The sequence below is a fragment of the Mastomys coucha genome, unplaced genomic scaffold (genome assembly GCF_008632895.1).
Source record: "Mastomys coucha isolate ucsf_1 unplaced genomic scaffold, UCSF_Mcou_1 pScaffold11, whole genome shotgun sequence".
In the NCBI taxonomy this organism is placed as follows: Eukaryota; Metazoa; Chordata; class Mammalia; order Rodentia; family Muridae; genus Mastomys; species Mastomys coucha.
The window spans coordinates 5,609,976-5,629,598 of record NW_022196893.1 but is presented as its reverse complement, the minus strand read 5'-3'; the positions used below and the strand labels follow the sequence as shown (position 1 = coordinate 5,629,598).

Below are 19,623 nucleotides of genomic sequence, written 5' to 3'. Positions count from 1 at the left end.
CTACAGTGCACTCATGTACATAAAATAAATAAATAATTTTAAAATTATTTTTATCTTTTTACAGTCCAATCATTACCCCCTCCTGGTCCACCCTGCCACAGTTCCATATTCCATTCTTCCACCTTACTGTCTCCAAGAGGATGCTCCCCTCCCCCAGCCACCAGGCCTCCCTACTCTCTGGAGCCTCAAGTCTCTCAAAGGTTAGGCTCATCTTCTCTCACTGAGGCCAGACTAGACAGTCTATGTGTCTGCTGTATATGTATCAGGGGCCTCGGACCAGCTAGTGTATGCTGCCTGGTTGATAGCTCAGTGTCTGCGAGATCTCAGGGGTCCTAACTGGTTGAGACTGCTGGTCTTCCTATGGGGTCGCCCTCCTCCGCAGCTTCTTCCTGCCTTTCCCTAATTCAACCACAGGTGTAGACTCCCTCCCCAAAGCCCGGACAGTAAACGCAGCGCTGCTCACCTGTTGAACGGAATCGGTTACATTCAGAAGCTCCACCCCCATTGAGCAAGAAGGAAGTTACTGATTGGACTGTTACACTGACGTAGTTTGGGGGAAGGGTTTTGCCCCAGGTATTTTACCTGTTGTGGGAACAAAGGAATTATTATTAAATTCAAGATGACTGAGTGACCAGACCTCGTGTCGTCTAATGTTTTACTTTTCCCACGTGGGTACGGTACAGTATGGCTAGCCTACCTCTTCTTGTCTCCTTCAATCTCTTCCTATCTATTTCTTACTCCTATTACCAGAAGAATCCTTTATTTCATTTCTGTTGGCGCTGGGTGCCAACACACAGGGGTCCCTGGCTTCTGTCCATTGGTTAGGTGTAAGTATCTGTTTCTGTCTCAGTCAGCTGCTTGCTGGGCCTCTCAGAAGACAGCCATGCTAGGCTTCTGCCTATAAGCACACCATAGCATCAGTAATAGTGTCAGGCCTTGGAGTCTCCCCTTGAGATGGATCCCAAGTTGGGCTGGACCTCCTTTCCCTTAGTATCTTCTCCATTTTTGTCCCTAAAGTTCTTTTTGACAGGAACAATTCTGGGTTAGAGTTTTTGACCGTGGGATGACAACCCCATCCCTCACTTGATGCCCTGTCTTTCTACTGGAGGTGGGCTCTACAAGTTGGGCATTTCATTTCCCCCTGTTGGGCATTTCATCTAAGGTCCCTCCCTTTGACTCCTGAGAGTCTCTCACCTCTCAGATCTCTGGTATATTCTGTAGGGTCCCCTCACCTCCCACCCTAGAGGTTCCATTCTTTCTGCTGGCTCTCAGGGGCTTCTTTCTTGTTCCCACCTCACCCCCAAACCTGATTATGTTTCCCCTTTCCCCTCCCCTCCCATCTCCTACCCAGGTCCCTCCTCTCTGCCTCCTGAAAAATAAATAATTCACTGAGATCCCCTTTACCAGTGACTCTAGGTTGTGTAAAGTTGAAAAAGCCAACTCTCACAAGAGATACAGTTCACTGTGGTAGGGAAGGCACAGGGGCAAGTGACTCCATGGTGGCAGGAGCTTGAGGCTTGGACTCTTCACCTCCTTACATCTTGATGGAACAGGAAACAGAAAACGTGCATAAAACACTGATGGGCCAGGCTATAAATCTTAAGGCCTTTTCTCCAGATATCCTCTTTCTCTAGCTAGGCCTTACCTCCCCAACATTCTACAACCGTCAAATCCAGAGCCATGAACTGAACACCAAGTGTTCAAATACATGAGCCTGTGGAGACATTTCATAGCCAAACCATAGCAATCTGCCCCTGACTCCAAAGAAAGTCCATAGCTCACAATTCAAAGAGCTTCCAGTTCACTTTAAAAGTCCCCATGACTTAGCAGTTGCAATACTATTCAAAAGCTCAAAGTCTCTTCTGGGACCTAAGGCCATCTCTTATAAAAATAAAGCACCAAGTGATGCACTTCTCACATACAAAGGCTCAGAGTACTGTCCCTGTTCTAAAAGGGAGAAATTGGGGCTGCCCTAGTTTTGTTTATGTTGCTGTGATAAAATAGCCCTACAAAAAAGCAACTTGGGAGGGAAAGCATTTGTTTGGCTTACAATTCCAAGTTACAGCCTATCATTGAGGGAATGGACTTTGGCTAGTCACATCATAACCATCATAAGAGCTGAAGCATGCAAATGATTGTTCACTTTCTTTCTCTCAGCTTGATTTCATCACAGCTTTGGTTTTCTGCCTAGGGAATTGTACTGCCCATAGAGGGCTGGGTCTTCCCATATCAATGAACTTAATTAAGACACGTTCACCCACAGACATGCCCACAAGCCAACCACATGTACACAATCCCTCATTAAGACCCTCTTCTCAGGTTGTCTTAGGTAGTGTCAAGTTGACTGTTAAAGTTAACCACCACAATGACACAGTTAATGAAGATCAAGCCAAAGTAAGACTAGTATTCAGCAGGGCAAACATCAAATGCTTATGTTCCATGTTTGGTTGGTTTCTTTAGCTCAAGATTGTATAATCTGGGCTCAGAAGGCCTGACAAGCCCTACCTTTCTAGGTATGTTGACTGTTGAGTGTTATCTCTACTGACCAGGCTCTACATAGTACCTATAGCTTTCCTTAGTAGACTTCCACATTTCTGGTGTCTTCTATATCCCAAGGTCTCCCCTGTAACTTAGGATTCCTCCTCACTGCCTCCTGCACAGCCCACTCAAGAGTTTCACGTTGTCTGGACTCAGCAACTTTCTGAAAGCACAAGCCTCTTTCACCTCCATACTGGTGCATGCTGCATGCCTACAAAGTCATCATCATATGGACAATGCCAAAGTTCTGCTGCCAACTTGAGGTACAGTCAAGGGTCCTGTCTTAGTTAGGGTTGTACTGCTGTAAACAGACACCATGGCCAAAGCAACTCTTAAAAAGAACATTTAATTGGGGCTAGCTTACAGGTTCAGAGGTTCAGAGGTTCAGTCCATTATCATCAAGGAGGAGCATGGCAGCATCTAGGCAGACATGGTGCAGGAGGAACTGAGAGTTCTACATCTTCATCTGAAGGCTGCTAGCAGAATACTGGCTTCCAGGCAGCTAGGATGAGGGTCTTAAAACCCACACCCACTGTGACACATGTACTCCAATAGAGCCACACCTTCTAGTAGTGTCACTCCCTGGGTTAAACATATACAAACCATCACAGGTCCCTTCTATCCCAGCTGTGATAGTCTCTGATCATCTCCCTGCATAAAACCTGGAAACATTTCCCTAGATGGGTATGCTAGAGAAGGATGCCCTGGGAACTCTCTGTAAAGTTCCGTTCTTTTGGAATGAAAACTTTCCGAATGGGTTTGCATTCTATCCTGAGTCTCAGAAAAGACTGGACTTTTAAGCTCTCCAAGTGTTGGGTCTTAGCCTCTAGAGGCTGTTTCTCTTCTTCAAGTGCAAGTGTGAGGCTTCTCCTTCTGTGCCAATCTCTCTAACAGGCATACCTGGGTTCAACATTAACTCTGTGCCCCTCTCTTTAACCAAAACCCAAATTTTTACATTTTTTTCTGCTTCTCTCACTATAACTCTAAGAACAGTGAGCAACCCACCCAGCCTGGATGGTGTGCTGTCTTGAAATAGCTTCACTGGACAACTTAGTCTATAACTCTTGATTTGGCCACATTCAAATACAATAGTCTATGACTTCATTCACAACAAAGACCTTGTTCTCCTCCAGAGCCTCACTAGCTTGGACCTCATTCACTGCCCTTATATTAGAGAACATGAGACAGGTTTTATTTTAAGATTCTGCAGGAGTGTCAGAGTAGAGAAAATGCAAAAGTAACAGGCATGAAATAGTGCTTTCTATAGTTCCTAAACTAAAATCTATTTCTACTGTCTTTCCCCCCAAAAGGCTGGTATACCAGAGAGTTACAGTCATCCCATGCTGAACTAGCATAGCCTGATAATCAAAGTCCCTGACTTTCTGGGTCTCAAGGTTCCCCTCCCTCCCCATTTTGGACACGGTTCAGTCATGCAGCAGACTGCCTGCAACTCTTCAATCCTGAGATGAACTGAGAGCAACTAGACAAGGAGGCACCAGCTGCTAGCTAGGGAAGTCAGGAAGCTAATACCTCCCATTTATTGGTGATTCTCTGATGGGCTCTAATTGTACCTCACCTGGAAAGCAGGCCATAAAGATTCACTTCTTGCATGAGTAGAGAGAACCCAGACACCGCAGTGGTCATGATTGGGCCTTTATGTGGGGAGATGGGGGACAGGGTAGAGAGTCAGGTCAGAAGATAAGAGCTGACAACCCTTCACTGAAACTGAAGGGGAAATTGAGACTTCCCTTCCCAAGTCTGGAGAATGGTTCCACCAGAAGCTTTAAGTAGAATACGAGAGGCAGCTGTGACATACAGGAGGCAGGACTGAAGGGGGAGTCTGAAAGAGAACCTTCAGAGACACCTCCTGAGCCAAGGAAATACCTGACTTCTAAAGCTTTTCAGAGTGGGGATGGAAAATAGCACTTATGAGCTTTCTACGAGCCGAGGACCCAGATACTGGATAAGCCCACAGATTCATCTTCCAGCTCCGAGGGAGAGGGGCAGGGCTTGCACCCATCTCTTACTGGATCTATGTGCTCTTTCACAGCAGGAGCCTTCTTTCTCCTCCCCAGGGTGAGAGCGGTCAGATGCACATATTTTACCTTCTTGTGGAGCCTTGAATGATTCATCCTGACTTCAAAATCACTAGCCAGATAAAGGGGTTGGGGGCTGGCAGTTTACTCACTGTCTTGATTTACATTTAAGTGCTGGCTCTTAGACTTTCTCAGGAAACTGTTTGTAGCAGAGGCATAGCTTGATTTTTGGGAGCAAGGCAGCTACACCATCTGAGATCTAATGGAGCCTGGTGGCAAGCAGCTGTTAACCAGGTAGTAAGCAGCCAGGTCCACCAGTGAGTTCCAGGACAGCTAGGGTTACACAGAAAGACTTTGTCTGGAAATAACAATAACAGCAGCAGCAGCAGCAGCAACAACAACAACAACAACAATCTCTTCTGTATCAGAAACATCAGAAATGTGTATGTAAATACACATGTATACACACATGCACATGCATGTGTGGGGTAGATGTATGACTGTGTGCCTGTGTGTGTGTGTTGTGTATGTCTATCTCTGTGTGTGTTTTTGTGTGTGTCTCTGTGTGTGTATGCAGGCATATGTGTGTGTGTGTGTGCATACACACACATGTTCATTTAACTATAGACTGGCTGTCTAACAAGTTCTGGTATCTGCCACTCTCAGCTCTCACAGGGCTGGGGTTAGACTCCCACACTACTGTGCCTAGCTTTTACAAGGTTCTGAGAGATCTGAACTTAGGTTCTCATACTTGACCAACTGAGTCATCCTCTTACCCGGTGACAAATGGATTTCATTGTTAATTCTCAAATTTGAAGAGAGATGAGAAAATTAAAAAGCCAACACTTAACTGTAAATCAGAAGTTAGTAAACCCTCACCCCCTTAATCCGGCTAGTGATTTTTAAGTCAAGATGAATCATTCAAGGCTCCAGAGTAAAGGAAAATGATGTGCACCTGATAGCTCTCACCCTGGGGAGGAGAAAGAAGGCTCTGACCACCACTGGACATTTTTTGAGTGTTCAAGTCAAGCCTGCACCTGACCTCAGCTCCCACCCACCAGCAGGCGTTGCAGAGGCAGGACAGGGGAGAAGGCTACCTCCTTCCTCTACCTCCAGCAGACCCATCAGCTCGGAATATATTTCTAGGGCAAGTCCAGGGACATAACCAGCAGTGACATTATTAGTCAGTAATTCATGTCCTCAAGGCAAGATAAAAGGCCACGGACTAAACACAGGAAGAGGGAGGATGGCGACGGCTCTCAGGTTGACAGCAAACATGTGGCTGGCAAGACCCTGGCGGTGCCTGCACAGGACTAGAGCAATGGGCACCACGGCAACACTGGCCCCCAAGACACTGCAGCCCTTTGAAGCCATACCACAGTACTCCAGGAACAAGTGGCTGAAGATGATACAGATCCTGAGGGAGCAGGGCCAAGACAACCTACACCTGGAGATGCATCAAGCCTTCCAGGAGTTGGGGCTCATTTTCAGGTAAGGGGCTTCCTTACTCATAGCCAAGCACAGACAGAGCTTCCTGTCCTCTGGTTGCCCAGGCTCTGCAGGGTATGAGGTGCTGCATTCTTCAGTAGGCACCAGGTATTCCATCTTTAGGAAGACAGCGTGGGAGCACAGGAGGTTATGGGCCTGACTTATGGGTTCTCTATGTGGACAGAGAAAGGCACTGCTCACTACTGAGAGGACAGAGTGTGGGGATGCTGAAGTGGAGGGGAGTTGGGCAGACACTGGGAGAGCCTTCCTCTGGGGGAAGCAATGGCCAGGAGAGGATGAAATGAGAGAGCACACTGACAGGGCTGGCTCTGCAGGGAACTCAGGTGGAGGGTATTCCACTTACAGCAGGGCTCTGTGCTTCACCCCACAGGCACAGTGTAGGAAGAACACAGATAGTGTCTGTGATGCGGCCAGAGGATGCGGAGAAGCTGTACCAGGTGGAGAGTACATATCCTTGCCGCATGCCCTTGGAATCCTGGGTGGCCCACAGAGAACTCCGTGGCCTGAGACGTGGTGTGTTCTTGCTGTGAGTGGACATTGGGAGTGAGGAGGGAGGTGAGACTGGAGTCCTGAACCCAGGATGCAGAACTGGCTGGGGTTGGTACCATGTCATGGAGGTTTTGGGGGTCTGCTGAGGAGGGAGATGGCCAAACAGCACTTGCTCTGAACATGCCTTTCCCAGTCTCCTTGCCACAGGCTATAGCACTGCCCCAGGAATGTGGGGGTGGAGACCCCCCTGGATCAAGGCCCCAGCCAGCTTCTTCCATAACCCAATGTCCAGCAATGTCGTTTTGTTTCCCTAGGGGATGTTTTGCTCACAGAGATTTGGGATAGACCATCGTGAGGATGAAGGAGTGGAGAGTAGAAGTTAGCAGCTCTTATGGGCTCACAATCAAACATGGAATCAGGTGGTGAGAGAGAGGCTCTTAGTGGCTTAGGCTGTGTAAGCTGCAAAGGTCTTATTATTGCTGGGAATGAAAAAGGGAGGGTGCGGACAGCTACTTGAGACCACATAAAGAGCAGTATTTTCTCAGTAATGGTTAGAGAAATTAGTACCTTGGAACCTTGTCTGAAATCACCTGGAAGCAAGGAAATGCTCCCAGGCAATGGGGCAGAGCCGTGTACACGTGTCTTGTATCTGTATATTTGTGGTATTTGACTTGTATTTATTTGAAAACATGACAGTGTGATGTGTTCAGATATAGGACTTGGAACATGTATTTGCCTCGGTGTGCATGGCTGTTCTCTTGGGTTTATGCCCAGAGTGACTAATATGTTCACACATATTTTTGAGGTCCTGTGTGGCTGCATGTGTACATGTTCATGTAGTCACTGCCAAACACAGGCTTTAGCACACAAAAGACATGCTTCCTGCTTGTGTGGCTCGGTGTGCAAACTCCTGCCTGTCATTGACCAGAGAATCTCCATGGAAGCCCTGCACCCTGGTCCTCAGTTTGTGGAAGTTGTGAGTGGTCCTCGGCTGAGGCTCCTGCCTTAGGGAAGATGGGATCCCTAAGCTCAGACAGGCAGATGCTGATTTCTCAGAGACCACACACTCTACAGGATAACAGGGCTTCCTGTCTGTGGGGTGGTGGCATAGGCCAGGTAGGCAGAGCTTGACAGCAGAGTCTCCTTCCATCTTGGGTCCAGATGTGTCAAACCCACCTCAGACTTGGTGACCTCTGCCCAACATATCTGGGCGGCTTTGGAAGAAAGGATTGGGGTCAGGACCTGCAGAGTCTACCTCTGAGCTCAACATCTCTTTCCCTCAGTTTCTTTGAGAGTCAGGAAGATGGATGTAGGCCTGGGGTCTTCCCTGGAGGTGTCTGTAGCTCTGCTCTGTGTCCTGCAGAAATGGGGCAGAATGGCATTTCAACCGACTGCAGCTGAACCCAAATGTGCTGTCACCAAAAGCCGTTCAAAAATTTTTCCCTTTGGTGGATGGAGTAGCAAGGGAGTTTGTGGATAACCTGAAGAGGAAGATGCTGGAGAGTGTCCATGGAAGCTTCTCCATGGAGTTTCAGTCCAGTGCGTTCAACTATACCATAGAAGGTGTGCAGCTTGGGGAAGGGTCCAGCTTGAGGGAGACAGAGATGGCAGAGGCCAGGAGGGAGGAAACAATATTGAGAGCAGTGACTGCCTTGGTTCAGCAATACTATTCTCTCTGTAGCCAGCCACTTTGTTCTTTTTGGGGAGCGGCTGGGCCTCATTGGCTGTGACCTGAGCCCTGGCAGTCTGAAGTTCATCCACGCCCTGCATTCCATGTTCAAAACCACCACACAGCTCATGTTCTTGCCCAGGAGCCTGACTCGATGGACAAGCACCCAGGTGTGGAAAGAAAACTTTGAGTCCTGGGATTTCATCTCTGAGTATGGTAAGGACCAACCACTGCCTTGGGCAGCGCCACGGGCAGGGGGACGATGACCACTGGATTCCTAATTATCTTCATTTACTTCAAAGAGCTGTGGCTGCTTAAGCCCCTTCCTGCGGTTCCACAGTGACTTTAGGATTATATAACCCAGCAATGGTGGTACAGTGGCAGGAAGACTGAGGTGCTGGGGACACAACAGCAATTATTATCCCATAATTATGACTCCATGCTTTCTCTGTTTCTTCAGTCACCAAATGTATCATGAACGTGTATCAAGAGCTGGCAAAGGGTCACCCACAATCCTGGAGTGTCATAGGAGAGCTGGTAGCCGAGAATGCTCTGTCAATGGATGGGATCCAGGCCAACTCATTGGAACTTATTGCTGGAAGTACTGACACGGTCAGGATCCCATGGAACATGAATCCCACACAGACACCCCAGAGTGTTCCCCCAAAGCACAGTCACTCACAGTTCCTCCCTCACCTGGGCCATTCAATGCTGCTCCTCCACTGTGGTCATTTGCTGTGAAGCCAGGAAAGGGATAACCTGCCTAGACAGTATGTAGGCAAGACCCGAACATCCAAGTTTCAGGTCCAAGTCAGGTTAGATAAAACCTGACAGACAGCAGCCTCCCCCTCATTTCCTCCAGTGCATGAGCATGCTGCCAGCCCAGAAGGACAACGAGGATGTTTCCACCATGGGGTAGTACTTGAGAGAGGGTAAAGACCAGCATAAGGCCTGTGGGGGTGAGAAGCCAGAGGCATGGCAACAGTGCAGACAGAGACCTGAGAGCCCACGAAAGGGAGTCTGACAAGCCAGAATTGTATGCATACACTCCAGGGCTTGGTAAGGCAGCAAGATACCTGAATCAGGGACACAGGGCCAGATAAGACCAACAAGAACCTGGGACCCATTAGGAAGGGCCATGTACCATGTCTTATGCCAACCAGGCAGCATAAGCCCAGGCTGATATGTCTAATATACAGCATGGAAACAGACTGGTGACTTGAGAGGGGGGGAGGGAAAGGGGAGGGAGAGAGAGATCTAAGAGATTGCTCTTGTGGGCTATGCCATTGGGAGAGGTATTTTGGATCTAGAGGTTCAAGGCCAGTGCAAATCAAGGACTGGGGTAACAGAGTCCATCTTAGTGGGCACCAGATCAGGTCTAGAACACCAGACTCTGAAGTTGCTGAGGTGCTGGCTAGGAATACAATATCAGGGATTTTCCCCCCGTCAGGACGTAGGGTAAGGAAGAAGTTCAGGTGAACATTAGAGGGGTCAGAGCTCCCAGGGTCCCACCTTGGTATACCCATGCAAGGACATCTTTGTAGTAGCGATGCCCTTTGGCAGGGTGTCTGAGGTTGCTTTCTGGCTCTTGCAGACAGCAATCCCCTTGGCAATGACCCTTTTCGAGCTGGCTCGGAACCTGGATGTTCAGCAGGCCCTGCGGCAGGAAAGCATGGCAGCTGAGGCCAGCATCGCTGCAAATCCCCAGAAGGCCTTGTCAGACCTGCCCTTGCTGAGGGCTGCCCTTAAAGAGACCTTGAGGTAGGTGCTGACTGCCCGTCCTTCCCTGCTGTTCAGTCCTCTCTCTTTTCTGGGTCCATGTTCTCTGTTCTTCTTCCTATGTATGGCTGGGTGCTATTGTTCCTCTGGAGGTTGGCTGAGCTCAGCAGAGTCAGCAACCACACCCCTGGAGGATCTGAGGGAGAAAGGTGCAGATGTGGACAGGAGAAGCCCTTCACAGCTGAGGCCTCTGCCGTTGCTTCCTCATCTCCAGGCTCTATCCTGTTGGTATTTTTTTGGAGAGAATTCTAAGCTCAGACTTGGTGCTTCAGAACTATCACATCCCTGCTGGGGTGAGTGATCTTCATACACCTACCCATTGCCTTGCCCTGCATTACTCAAAGAGGCAGCTGACCTTACCCTTGGTTGGCATCTGCCCACAGACAGTCCTCAATGTGAATCTCTACTCCATGGGCCGAAACCCTGCAGTGTTCCCAAGACCTGAACGTTATATGCCTCAGCGCTGGCTGGAGAGGAAAAGGAGTTTTCAGCACTTGGCCTTTGGCTTTGGGGTGCGCCAGTGCCTGGGGAGGCGCCTGGCAGAGGTGGAGATGCTGCTCCTGCTTCACCATGTGAGCAGCTCTGAGGGGGAGTTTTGGGATGAGGCAGGGGCTAGACTGTGATTAAGACAGGTCTTCAGAGTTTATGAGCCCAGGGTGTCTGGCTCACCAGCTCAGGCACCCAGTGGCGGTGTGGGGGAAGGCTTAAGAATAAGGTCAAATAGGATGGAACAAGTAATGTGGGCAAGCTGAGCCTAGAGAGGTCCTTAGTGGTAGCTTGGTGGGTGCATATGATCTCTAGAGGAGGGTCCCATACGTCGTTTTCTATGCAGCATGGTGGCAGTACTGGGCAGCTCAGCAGAAGATGGGCCAGTGCTCTGCTCTGCCAAGGAGGCCAGATGCAGCTCCAGCCCTTTGTGTTCCAGGTGCTGAAATCCTTCCATTTGGAGACACAAGAGAAAGAGGATGTGCAGATGGCCTACCACTTCGTTTTGATGCCCATCTCCAGTCCCCTCCTCACTTTCAGGCCTGTCAACTAGTCACACAGCCCTTTTCTTTTAGTGTCCCAAGATGTCAGTAGCCTTCTCCCATTCTGATGACACACTACCCCTCTTTTTTCTTCCTTAGAGTGCTATGCCTGTAGCCATGGTTAGCCCCTTGTCTAGGATCTTACAGGTTGTAATTCAAGGCCAGGGAATGGCTCTGTAGAATTACTGTTCCCTAACTGTCACCTCCTGTGGTCATCCAAATGAGCCCATATGCTGGCTTCTTGTCTGGTTCCAATCATCCTTGTCACTCTCTCCCTTCCCCCTCTCTTAAAATTTCTTTGTCTGAATTGTTTGAACGTTGTACAAGAGGAACCCAACATCAGTAAGGACATCTCACTTCAGCAGTGAAAACCCATGACCACTCCTGACACATTGTCATGTGTGAGGGAAGACAGAACCAGCCATGCAACTAATGTATATGTTGCACACCCTAGATGTCATATGGGACGACTCAGACCTCACAGGTACAGTGAATGCTCAGTGATCATTCTCCAGTCCAGACTATGTGCCAATCCAGGGGATAATGTGTAGAGCCAAGGGCCTCAGGTGTGGCAGAACAAGCTGTAGACTTGTGGTGGAAGCATATAGGTCAGAAATCAGTTAGTTGCCATGGGCTGGCCAGTCTGGGCCTCCCTCACCCAAGGGAAAAGAGGGTCTTGGTCAGGTCGACAAGGCGTTGGCAAAGAAAAAATAACAGACATGACACATGGAAATGCAGGATATGAATGTATTTCTTAAAAATGGCATCAGACTTTTACAGTCATTACAAAAGAGAAAAGAAAAATCTGGCAGCTCAGCAGTCAAGGTACATCTGAGGCCATCTGAAACACACTGGGTCTAAAGCAGCCACCTCTTCTGGACAGGCACTGCACCCTACCCCCCAGACCCAAGCGCTCTCGGCCCAGGGTGGTGGTGGTGCAGGCTCAAATGCTCTCTGTTGCTCTCTCTCTCTCTCTCTCTCTCTCTCTCTCTCTCTCTCTCTCTCTCTCTCTCTCTCTCTCTCTCTCTCTCTCTCACACACACACACACACACACACACACACACACACACACACACAGACACACACACTCAGCTCAAGGTCCCGTTCATCCTTAGTAAAGGCCCACTATGCTAATCTTTTGGGCTAGTCAATACCCTACCCCCCTCATTATCTCTCCAGCAATCCTGGAGGCAATTGATCTAACATTGCCTGCGAAATTCCAACTGGCTAGGATGTTGGAACATTGGTGGAGGTCAGAGAGCAACGTTTATCTTGGGGGGCACCTAACACATGAGACTATAGCAAAGACATATCTGGGCTACCTCTGAGTTAGGGGTTGCAGGATACAGCTTCCTTGAAGCTTTTGCCTCATAAACTGCTGTCATGCAAGTGTGTGTGGCAGGTAGTGAGTTTCATAATGGTTTCTGTCCACATCTTCTCTAGTCAACTGATGAACACATATCATAAGTCAGTCTCACTTGGGCATTTGGGACATCAGTGTGTAATGCCTCTCAGCTCTCATGTTTTGGACTACATGCACCACTTGGCCAAAGCACAGAACACCACACAGGGAGAGGATACAATCATACCTAGGCACATTCTCTTTGCCTCATTGTTTCTTAGGTGCCCTGATAAAATATAAACTATGTCTCTTACATACATACAATAGAAACAGGTCTGTTTTTGCATTGAAATAATCAATCCACCCATTGATCCATCAAAATTCAATCACTGAATTAGTAGAAAATGCTTATAGCATTCAATATAGGGTTTTACAGCCCTCAATATCAAATCACTTTTAAGGGCTTAGTGCTCTGCTCTTGTAGAGGACTTAGCTCTGGGTTCCCAGCATCCAGGCAAAGCAGTTTACAACAGTCTGTAACTCTTTCCCTTAAGATATGACACCCCTTCTGGCCTTCTTGGACACCCATCATAAACATCTAAATAAACAACAAAGAAGTCACTTTGAGAAGGAGAGAAAATATCAACACTTGGTAAAACAATAAAAAAGTACATGAACAGATAACACACACACACACACACATACACACACACACACACACACACACACACACAGAGAGAGAGAGAGAGAGAGAGAGAGAGAGAGAGAGAGAGAGAGAGAGAGAGAGAGAATACAAAACTCTTCACTTTTGTAGTGTTCTCTTCTAGATGTGAAAACAGGCTACTCACAAGAAAGCACCAGATGAGTTCACATCCGTTAATGTGCTTCAGAACACCAGAGCAGAAATCTAAGGTGTCAGTCAGAGCACTCAGGAGGAAAGAACCCAATCACATACACCACAAGAGTTGTCTTGAGTTGGATTCTAGAAGCAAACTAACAGATATCACTGGAAAAACTGGTGAAAATAATTGTGTTCTATGATTTAGTTAGTATCATTACATAAAATGAGAGCACACACATTCACGCACGCATGTGAAGACCCAATTGTGTACTGGGTGTCTGTCTCTATCATTTTCCACTTTATTGAGACAAGATTTTTCACTGAGCCCAAAATACACATACACTCCCAACCAGTGAGCTCTGGGGACCCACCCACCCCCACATTCAGCTTGTATGCAAGTGCTGAGGGTCCAAACTCAGGACCTCATGATAGCATTTTACAAACTGTACCACCTCCTCAGCTCATCAAAATTCACCTTTCTGTATTGATAAACTCCCTGTGGTTACATGAGATGTCAGCTCCAGAGAAAATTAGCAAAAAGAAAAAAAAAAACAAAATGATAGGGTAAAAATCTTTGTACTTGTCTACACAACTCTTGGGTAACTCTAAAATGACTTCCAAGTGAATAAGAAGAAACACACACATGGGCTCTTTCCTTCCCACAAATTAGTAATATGAGCTCATGTTTATAAAAAGGAGAGTGGTTAAATAGACTATGGTTTGTCCTCAGGTGGCTAGACCACCCAGCTTCTCCTTGCAGGGAGCAAGATGAGCTAGGACACAGAGATCGAAGCTTCCCTTGTTCTTCCTTTTCTCTCAGTATTGACTCACCTTTACATCCCTGAGCAGAAGAAACCTGAGGGAAATAAGAGATGGCTCATCATTTAAGATCACTGGCTGCTCTACCACAGGACATGGGTTTGGCTCCCAGTACCCACAGAGCTGCTCAAAAATATCTATAACTCCAGTTCCAAGGGATCAACACCCCTTCCGAAAACTCTAGCTACTGAATCCATGTGGAGCACAGACATACACGCAGACAAACCATCTACACATAGAAGACAAGAGAAGTTTCACACATACACATGCACAGGATTTAACTCCAAGCTCAGAGCACTTTATAATTGGAACAGTGTCCAGGTCTTAGGACCACATCTTACTGTTTATGACACTTAACCAAATATAACAACTCTGTGTGACCTTCAGACACAGCTCAGACAAAACCTCGAATGGTTTTAAATATGTAAATCTCAACTTGTTCACTTCAAATCTCACCATCTCAAAGTCTTTGAAGTTAGAGTTCATTTGATGTTACCACCAGAAAGTTAAAATTACTTGGCCTAAGTTAGCAGGCATCAACTCTTATCTACTGGTGGCACGGACAAGACAATCCTGTCATTTTTAATATTTGACCCTTTTAAAGTAATTTTCATATAATGAGACATAGTAACATTAATAAATGATCATATGAACATTCAAGCTGCACTGTTGCTTCAGTCTTCAGGATGGGGCCACATGAAAGACATTAAATAATGCTGATCATGAACTATCTTTGTTACCAAAAAAAGGTACAAAAGCTACACAGGATAATCGTGCACTTGTTGGTCAATTCAAAGTTTTTGAAAATAAGTTGTGTGAATAGAACCATTATATTTAAAAACAAAACAAAACTCAAGAAGTCCGCTCTGAAATACCTAATGGACTTATTTTAAAATAGTCAATTTTTAGTTTGTTTGGGTTTTTTTTTTTTTTTTGCTTTTGTTTTGTTTTTCTTTTTTCTTTTTTAAATAGGGAAGGTAGCCAACTTTATTAGCATAACTGAAAATTCCAATTTACATGGAAAATAACACGAACCCAGCACCATCTGCAAATTGTCAGGTCACATTAACGTTCTTGTCACACCTGGCCACACTGTCACAGGACAACCCCATCATAGCTGCTACAAGACCACACTTCTGCTGTGACAGTTTTATCATCAAGGGCACACATCGACTTGTTTTGAAGCTTTTGAGTTGAAAGGATCAATGTGGAGAACAGAGCCTTGCTTTTCCAACTAAAAACAAAAAGGGACCTAGGGACTGAGTGAGCAACTCTCCTCCAGTCTGCTAGAGTGCTCTATGGGTCCTCGCTAGTGGCAGGGGGCAGGACACTAGCACTAGCAGGCGCTCTGGTGACACTCAGCTCCGTCCCTTTCTGCGGATGCTTTCTGCTGGTGGTAGTAGGCGTCTATTCTGGCAGCTGCAGCAACTTGATGGGGGAGGAAGGAGCCACCCACCCATCATAGAACAGGTCTGTCTTAGAGCTCCCCAAACTGACAATCTTTGGGCAACCGTCTCTATCCTTCTCCTGAATGGTGCACCCTTTACAGTAGTAGGCATCAGAGACTCCGGGACCTCCACAGATCACACACCAGCTCTGGTAAGATCCATGGTTACACTCATCACAAATGCGAACCAGGGTGCAGGGATGCACAAACGAGTCGTAGATCACGTATTTGCCGTCACATTTTTCACGCAGTCTTCCAATAGCAACACCAGCCTGCTTACGGCAGAAAATCAAATCGGGATAATGTGTAGCCATAACTCATTTCCAAGCCGGTGGCCGGCTTTGTTTTGTTTTTCAAGACATGGTTTCTCTGAGTAGCCCTAGCTGTCCTGGAACTCACGTTGTAAATCAGTCTGGCCTCGAACTCAGAGATCCAGCAGCTTTTGTTTCCTTAGTGCTGGGATTAAAGGTGTGCTCTACCACTGCCCACTGTGGCAAATGTTTTATGACTGATCATATGTCTTATTCATATTAACTTTTTTTAATTTTTAATTTTTTTTTTTAAATTTTTTTGAGACAGGGTTTCTCTATGTAGCCCTGGCTGTCCTGGAACTCACTCCGTAGACCAAGCTGGCCTTGAACTCAGAAATCCACCTGCCTCTGCCTCCCAAGTGCTGGGATTAAAGGCATGCAGCACCACTGCCTGGCTCCATATTAACTTTTTAAAACATATAAAATTAAACATAAAACAATAATCACATATCATGTGCTGAATGCTGGCGAGCAGACAGAAGACAGCTGATAAAAGTTACTTGGTAGTATGAACAGAATTCCAGAAGAGAAGCTGTGTCAGCAAACACTAGTTAAAACTGTGGTTGGGACTAAAGAGAGGGCCCAGTGGTTAAAGCACTGGCTGCTCTTCCAGAGGATCAAGATTCAAATCCCAGCACCCACATAGTGACTCACAATGACCTGCAACTTCAGTTCCAAGGGATCTAACACCCTCCACTGGCGCTTTACCCACATGGTGTATAGACATGCATGCAGGCAAACCACTCATACACATAAAAACAAAACAAAACTAAACAATCAACACACACACACACATACATACACACACACACACACCCCAAAACAAACGACCATGCAGTTATGTAGAGAGTTTGAATGTTGTAGCTCAAGAGTCAAATTACTTCATCTTCAGCTACCTTTAGCCTCTAAAAGAACATAACCTTGGCCGCTTTTGTGTCTGAAGTACTATACTGTGACGAATGGAAAGAAATCTTGGAATCCATTAACTTAGCAAACCAACCCAAAGGCTCAAAATGTTATCAGGTATTATCTGGGGCTGCAGAAATGCTTTCTCTCCCATCTGGCTATATGCACGTCTATGCTGTACCCATCTATATATTTTAAACTTCCCTTCATGTATGACTTTCTTTGTTATGTAAAACTATAAAACCTTCATGAAACTGCTTCCATGCAGAAACATGAAATTGGGGATGACCTAAATTTGTCTTCCGAGGACATGGTCACCAAAATACCTCCAAAATAAGCTAGCTCTTATTCTCTTTGAGATGAGAGCTATAGGGTTTTTTCCTGTTTGTTTTACTTGGTTTTTGTTTTTAATTTTGGCACCAAGAAGACCAATACTCTGAAAAAAAAATGTCATGGTTAAGAGACCTTACCATGCATTTTTCTGGACCTGGAAATAGTACTAGGGTACTTTACATGTAAACACAGCTCTTCTTTCTTTCTCTCTTTCTTTCTTTCTTTCTTTCTTTCTTTCTTTCTTTCTTTCTTTCTTTCTTTCCTTCCTTCCTTCCTTCCTTCCTTCCTTCCTTTTTTTCCTCTTATTATGTCTGTCTGTTTTTTTTTTTTTTCTGGTAAAATGACCCCTCCACCATTTCTATATAAATATATAGGATGGGAACATAAAAGTGTGATGCTAGCGTCTAGCAGCTGCTGAGACCACAGATGAGCCCTTCCCATCACACAGGTATGAAAGGTACCCTACAGGGCCACTGTCTGTAGTCCCTACATAACAGACATACAGGTGATGAGATTTATCCCCTGGAAAACTGACTTTACATGCAAGCAGTATTGGCAGCTACAACTCCAACAGGTGAAACTTGAAAACATTATGCCAGTTTAAGGAAATCATATGTACACTTGCCATGGGCCGGCTGATCTGGGCCTCCCTCAACCCGCGGGAGAAACGGGGGTCCTAGTCAGGTCGACAAGGCGTAGGCAAAGAAATGATGGCAGAGAGGACACATGAAGTATAAGATCTAAATGTATTTCTTAGAAATGGCATCAGACTTTTACAGTCATTGCCAAAGAGAGATAGTAAATCTGGCAGCTCAATAGTTGAGGTACATCTGAGACTATCTGAAACATACTGGGTCTAAAGCAGCAGCTATCTCCTCTGGACTGGTGTTGTATCCCCCGGGCCCAAGCGCTGTGGGCCCGGGGGACTGCGGATTGCGTGAATCTGAGTCCTAGCCCATCTAAGTTCTAGTGCTAGTCCTTTTGCGAGTCCAAGTCCTTCTTCTTCTCCCAGTCCTCGTGCTAGACCTTCTCCTTGTCCTAGTCCAAGTCCAAGTCCTTATACAAAGTGAAAATCACGCTTAAATACCATACAGCAAACAGGGCAGATGTCAAGAGTCACGTAGGCAGTTGACCCCCACACCAAGGTCAGCAGGGTCTGGTAGCTAGGTGTGAAGCAGGAGGAAGAGGAGTGGAACTCTCCCGGTTGAGGTATTTTGATATTCTTAGGCTAATTCTCTGGTTCTGCTGGAGGCAATGACCAGGAGATTTCAATCTAGCATTTCCTGCTAATTCTCTGGATCTAGCTCGGGGCAGGCAGTGGGGAGTTCCGACCTGACCTAACACTTCTAGCTAATGTCCTTGAGTGGAAGCCCTTCAATTACTCTCTAGTACGTAAAACATTAAACTAGGATAGTTGGAAACATTGTGTCGGCCAGGAGACAATGCCCAATCTTAACCATTTACAAATCATTTCTTGGGGTACCTTTATGCCTAGTTATGAGGGGCGTGTTGACAATTGGAAAGACTGATCTGGAACATGTCTGAGTTAGAGGATACCAGTGACTAGTCTGAAATCCGGGAGGCACAGAATCCTTTTGGATTCTTATTGCCTCTTATCCTTTAATCAGGATTTTATCCCCGATATTTTGGATGTGACTGTGTGTAGCATACACTCACCAAAATGCATGACCACAAGCATGCGCATGCACACACACACACACACACACACACGCACACGCACACGCACACGCACACGCACACACACACATATATCAGGTACAAAAGAACAAGCTGCATGAGAGTTCAATCTTTTGAAGGTCCAGAAATAAAAATGTACAGAGACAGAAGGTGTGCAATCATGCAGGCTGGTTACTGGGTAAGGACAGCCTGGATGAGTCAGGGCAGGAGTCACAGTGGCCCTGAGTTTATTTAGAGGAAAAAGCATTTGAAAATTGACTATGATGGTAATGGGCATGTCCATACACACAGTATGCAAAACACCCGAACTTTACATATTACCTGGATGAGTTGTGCATTATGTAATTTGTATCTTCCAATGACTACAGTAGCACAAAACAGACATGGAGAACAAAACAGGCATGGAGGCATCTCGTGTGTTAAGACGTGGAGGGTACTACTCAAAAAAAAAAAAAAAGACAGACTTAGAGACCATCAAGGTACTAGTGTGAAAACTAGTAGTGCTTGTACATGACCACTTTGGTGTGTTCCCTAAGGATGTGACACACCCTCAGTCTAAATGCTCTTGCAATGGTAACTCAGAAATGTGTCTGACCTTTACATCGGTAGATTTCCTGAATGTGGGTAGCTTCAGTGCAGTCTGCTGAGGGCCAGGGGAGCAAAGACCAAGGGACCTTCAATGAGATTGTCATCTGGACACTGCACCCTAGACACTGTCTAGCCAATTATTCTTTAAGGCAAGTCTCTTCACCTATCTCGCAGACCCTCTGTCTCGTCTGCCACACTCTATAGCTGTGTTTGTGTGTGAGCATGTGCACAGTTCCTGAGCATTTGAGATGTGAAGAGACCCCATGCCATATGCTAGGGCAATATGCGT

The 19,623-nt window shown here is 46.4% G+C and overlaps 1 protein-coding gene and 1 pseudogene across 2 annotated transcripts; one reads left to right on the top strand and one right to left on the bottom strand.

Annotated features, from left to right (window-relative positions):
* Nucleotides 1-5,796: 5,796 nt before the first annotated feature.
* Nucleotides 5,797-11,561, top strand: LOC116073894 (cytochrome P450 11B1, mitochondrial-like). The gene is made up of 9 exons (XM_031346154.1): nt 5,797-6,065; nt 6,454-6,609; nt 7,936-8,135; nt 8,254-8,457; nt 8,702-8,853; nt 9,836-10,002; nt 10,235-10,313; nt 10,404-10,592; nt 10,946-11,561. Exons 1-9 carry the CDS (start codon nt 5,821-5,823, stop codon nt 11,057-11,059), a joined length of 1,506 nt encoding a protein of 501 aa, XP_031202014.1. The 5' UTR covers nt 5,797-5,820; the 3' UTR covers nt 11,060-11,561.
* Nucleotides 11,562-15,458: 3,897 nt separating this feature from the next.
* On the bottom strand, nt 15,459-15,824 carry LOC116082428 (annotated as a pseudogene). The gene has a single exon (XR_004115297.1). The product of XR_004115297.1 is annotated as a PHD finger-like domain-containing protein 5A pseudogene (transcript).
* Nucleotides 15,825-19,623: the final 3,799 nt, after the last annotated feature.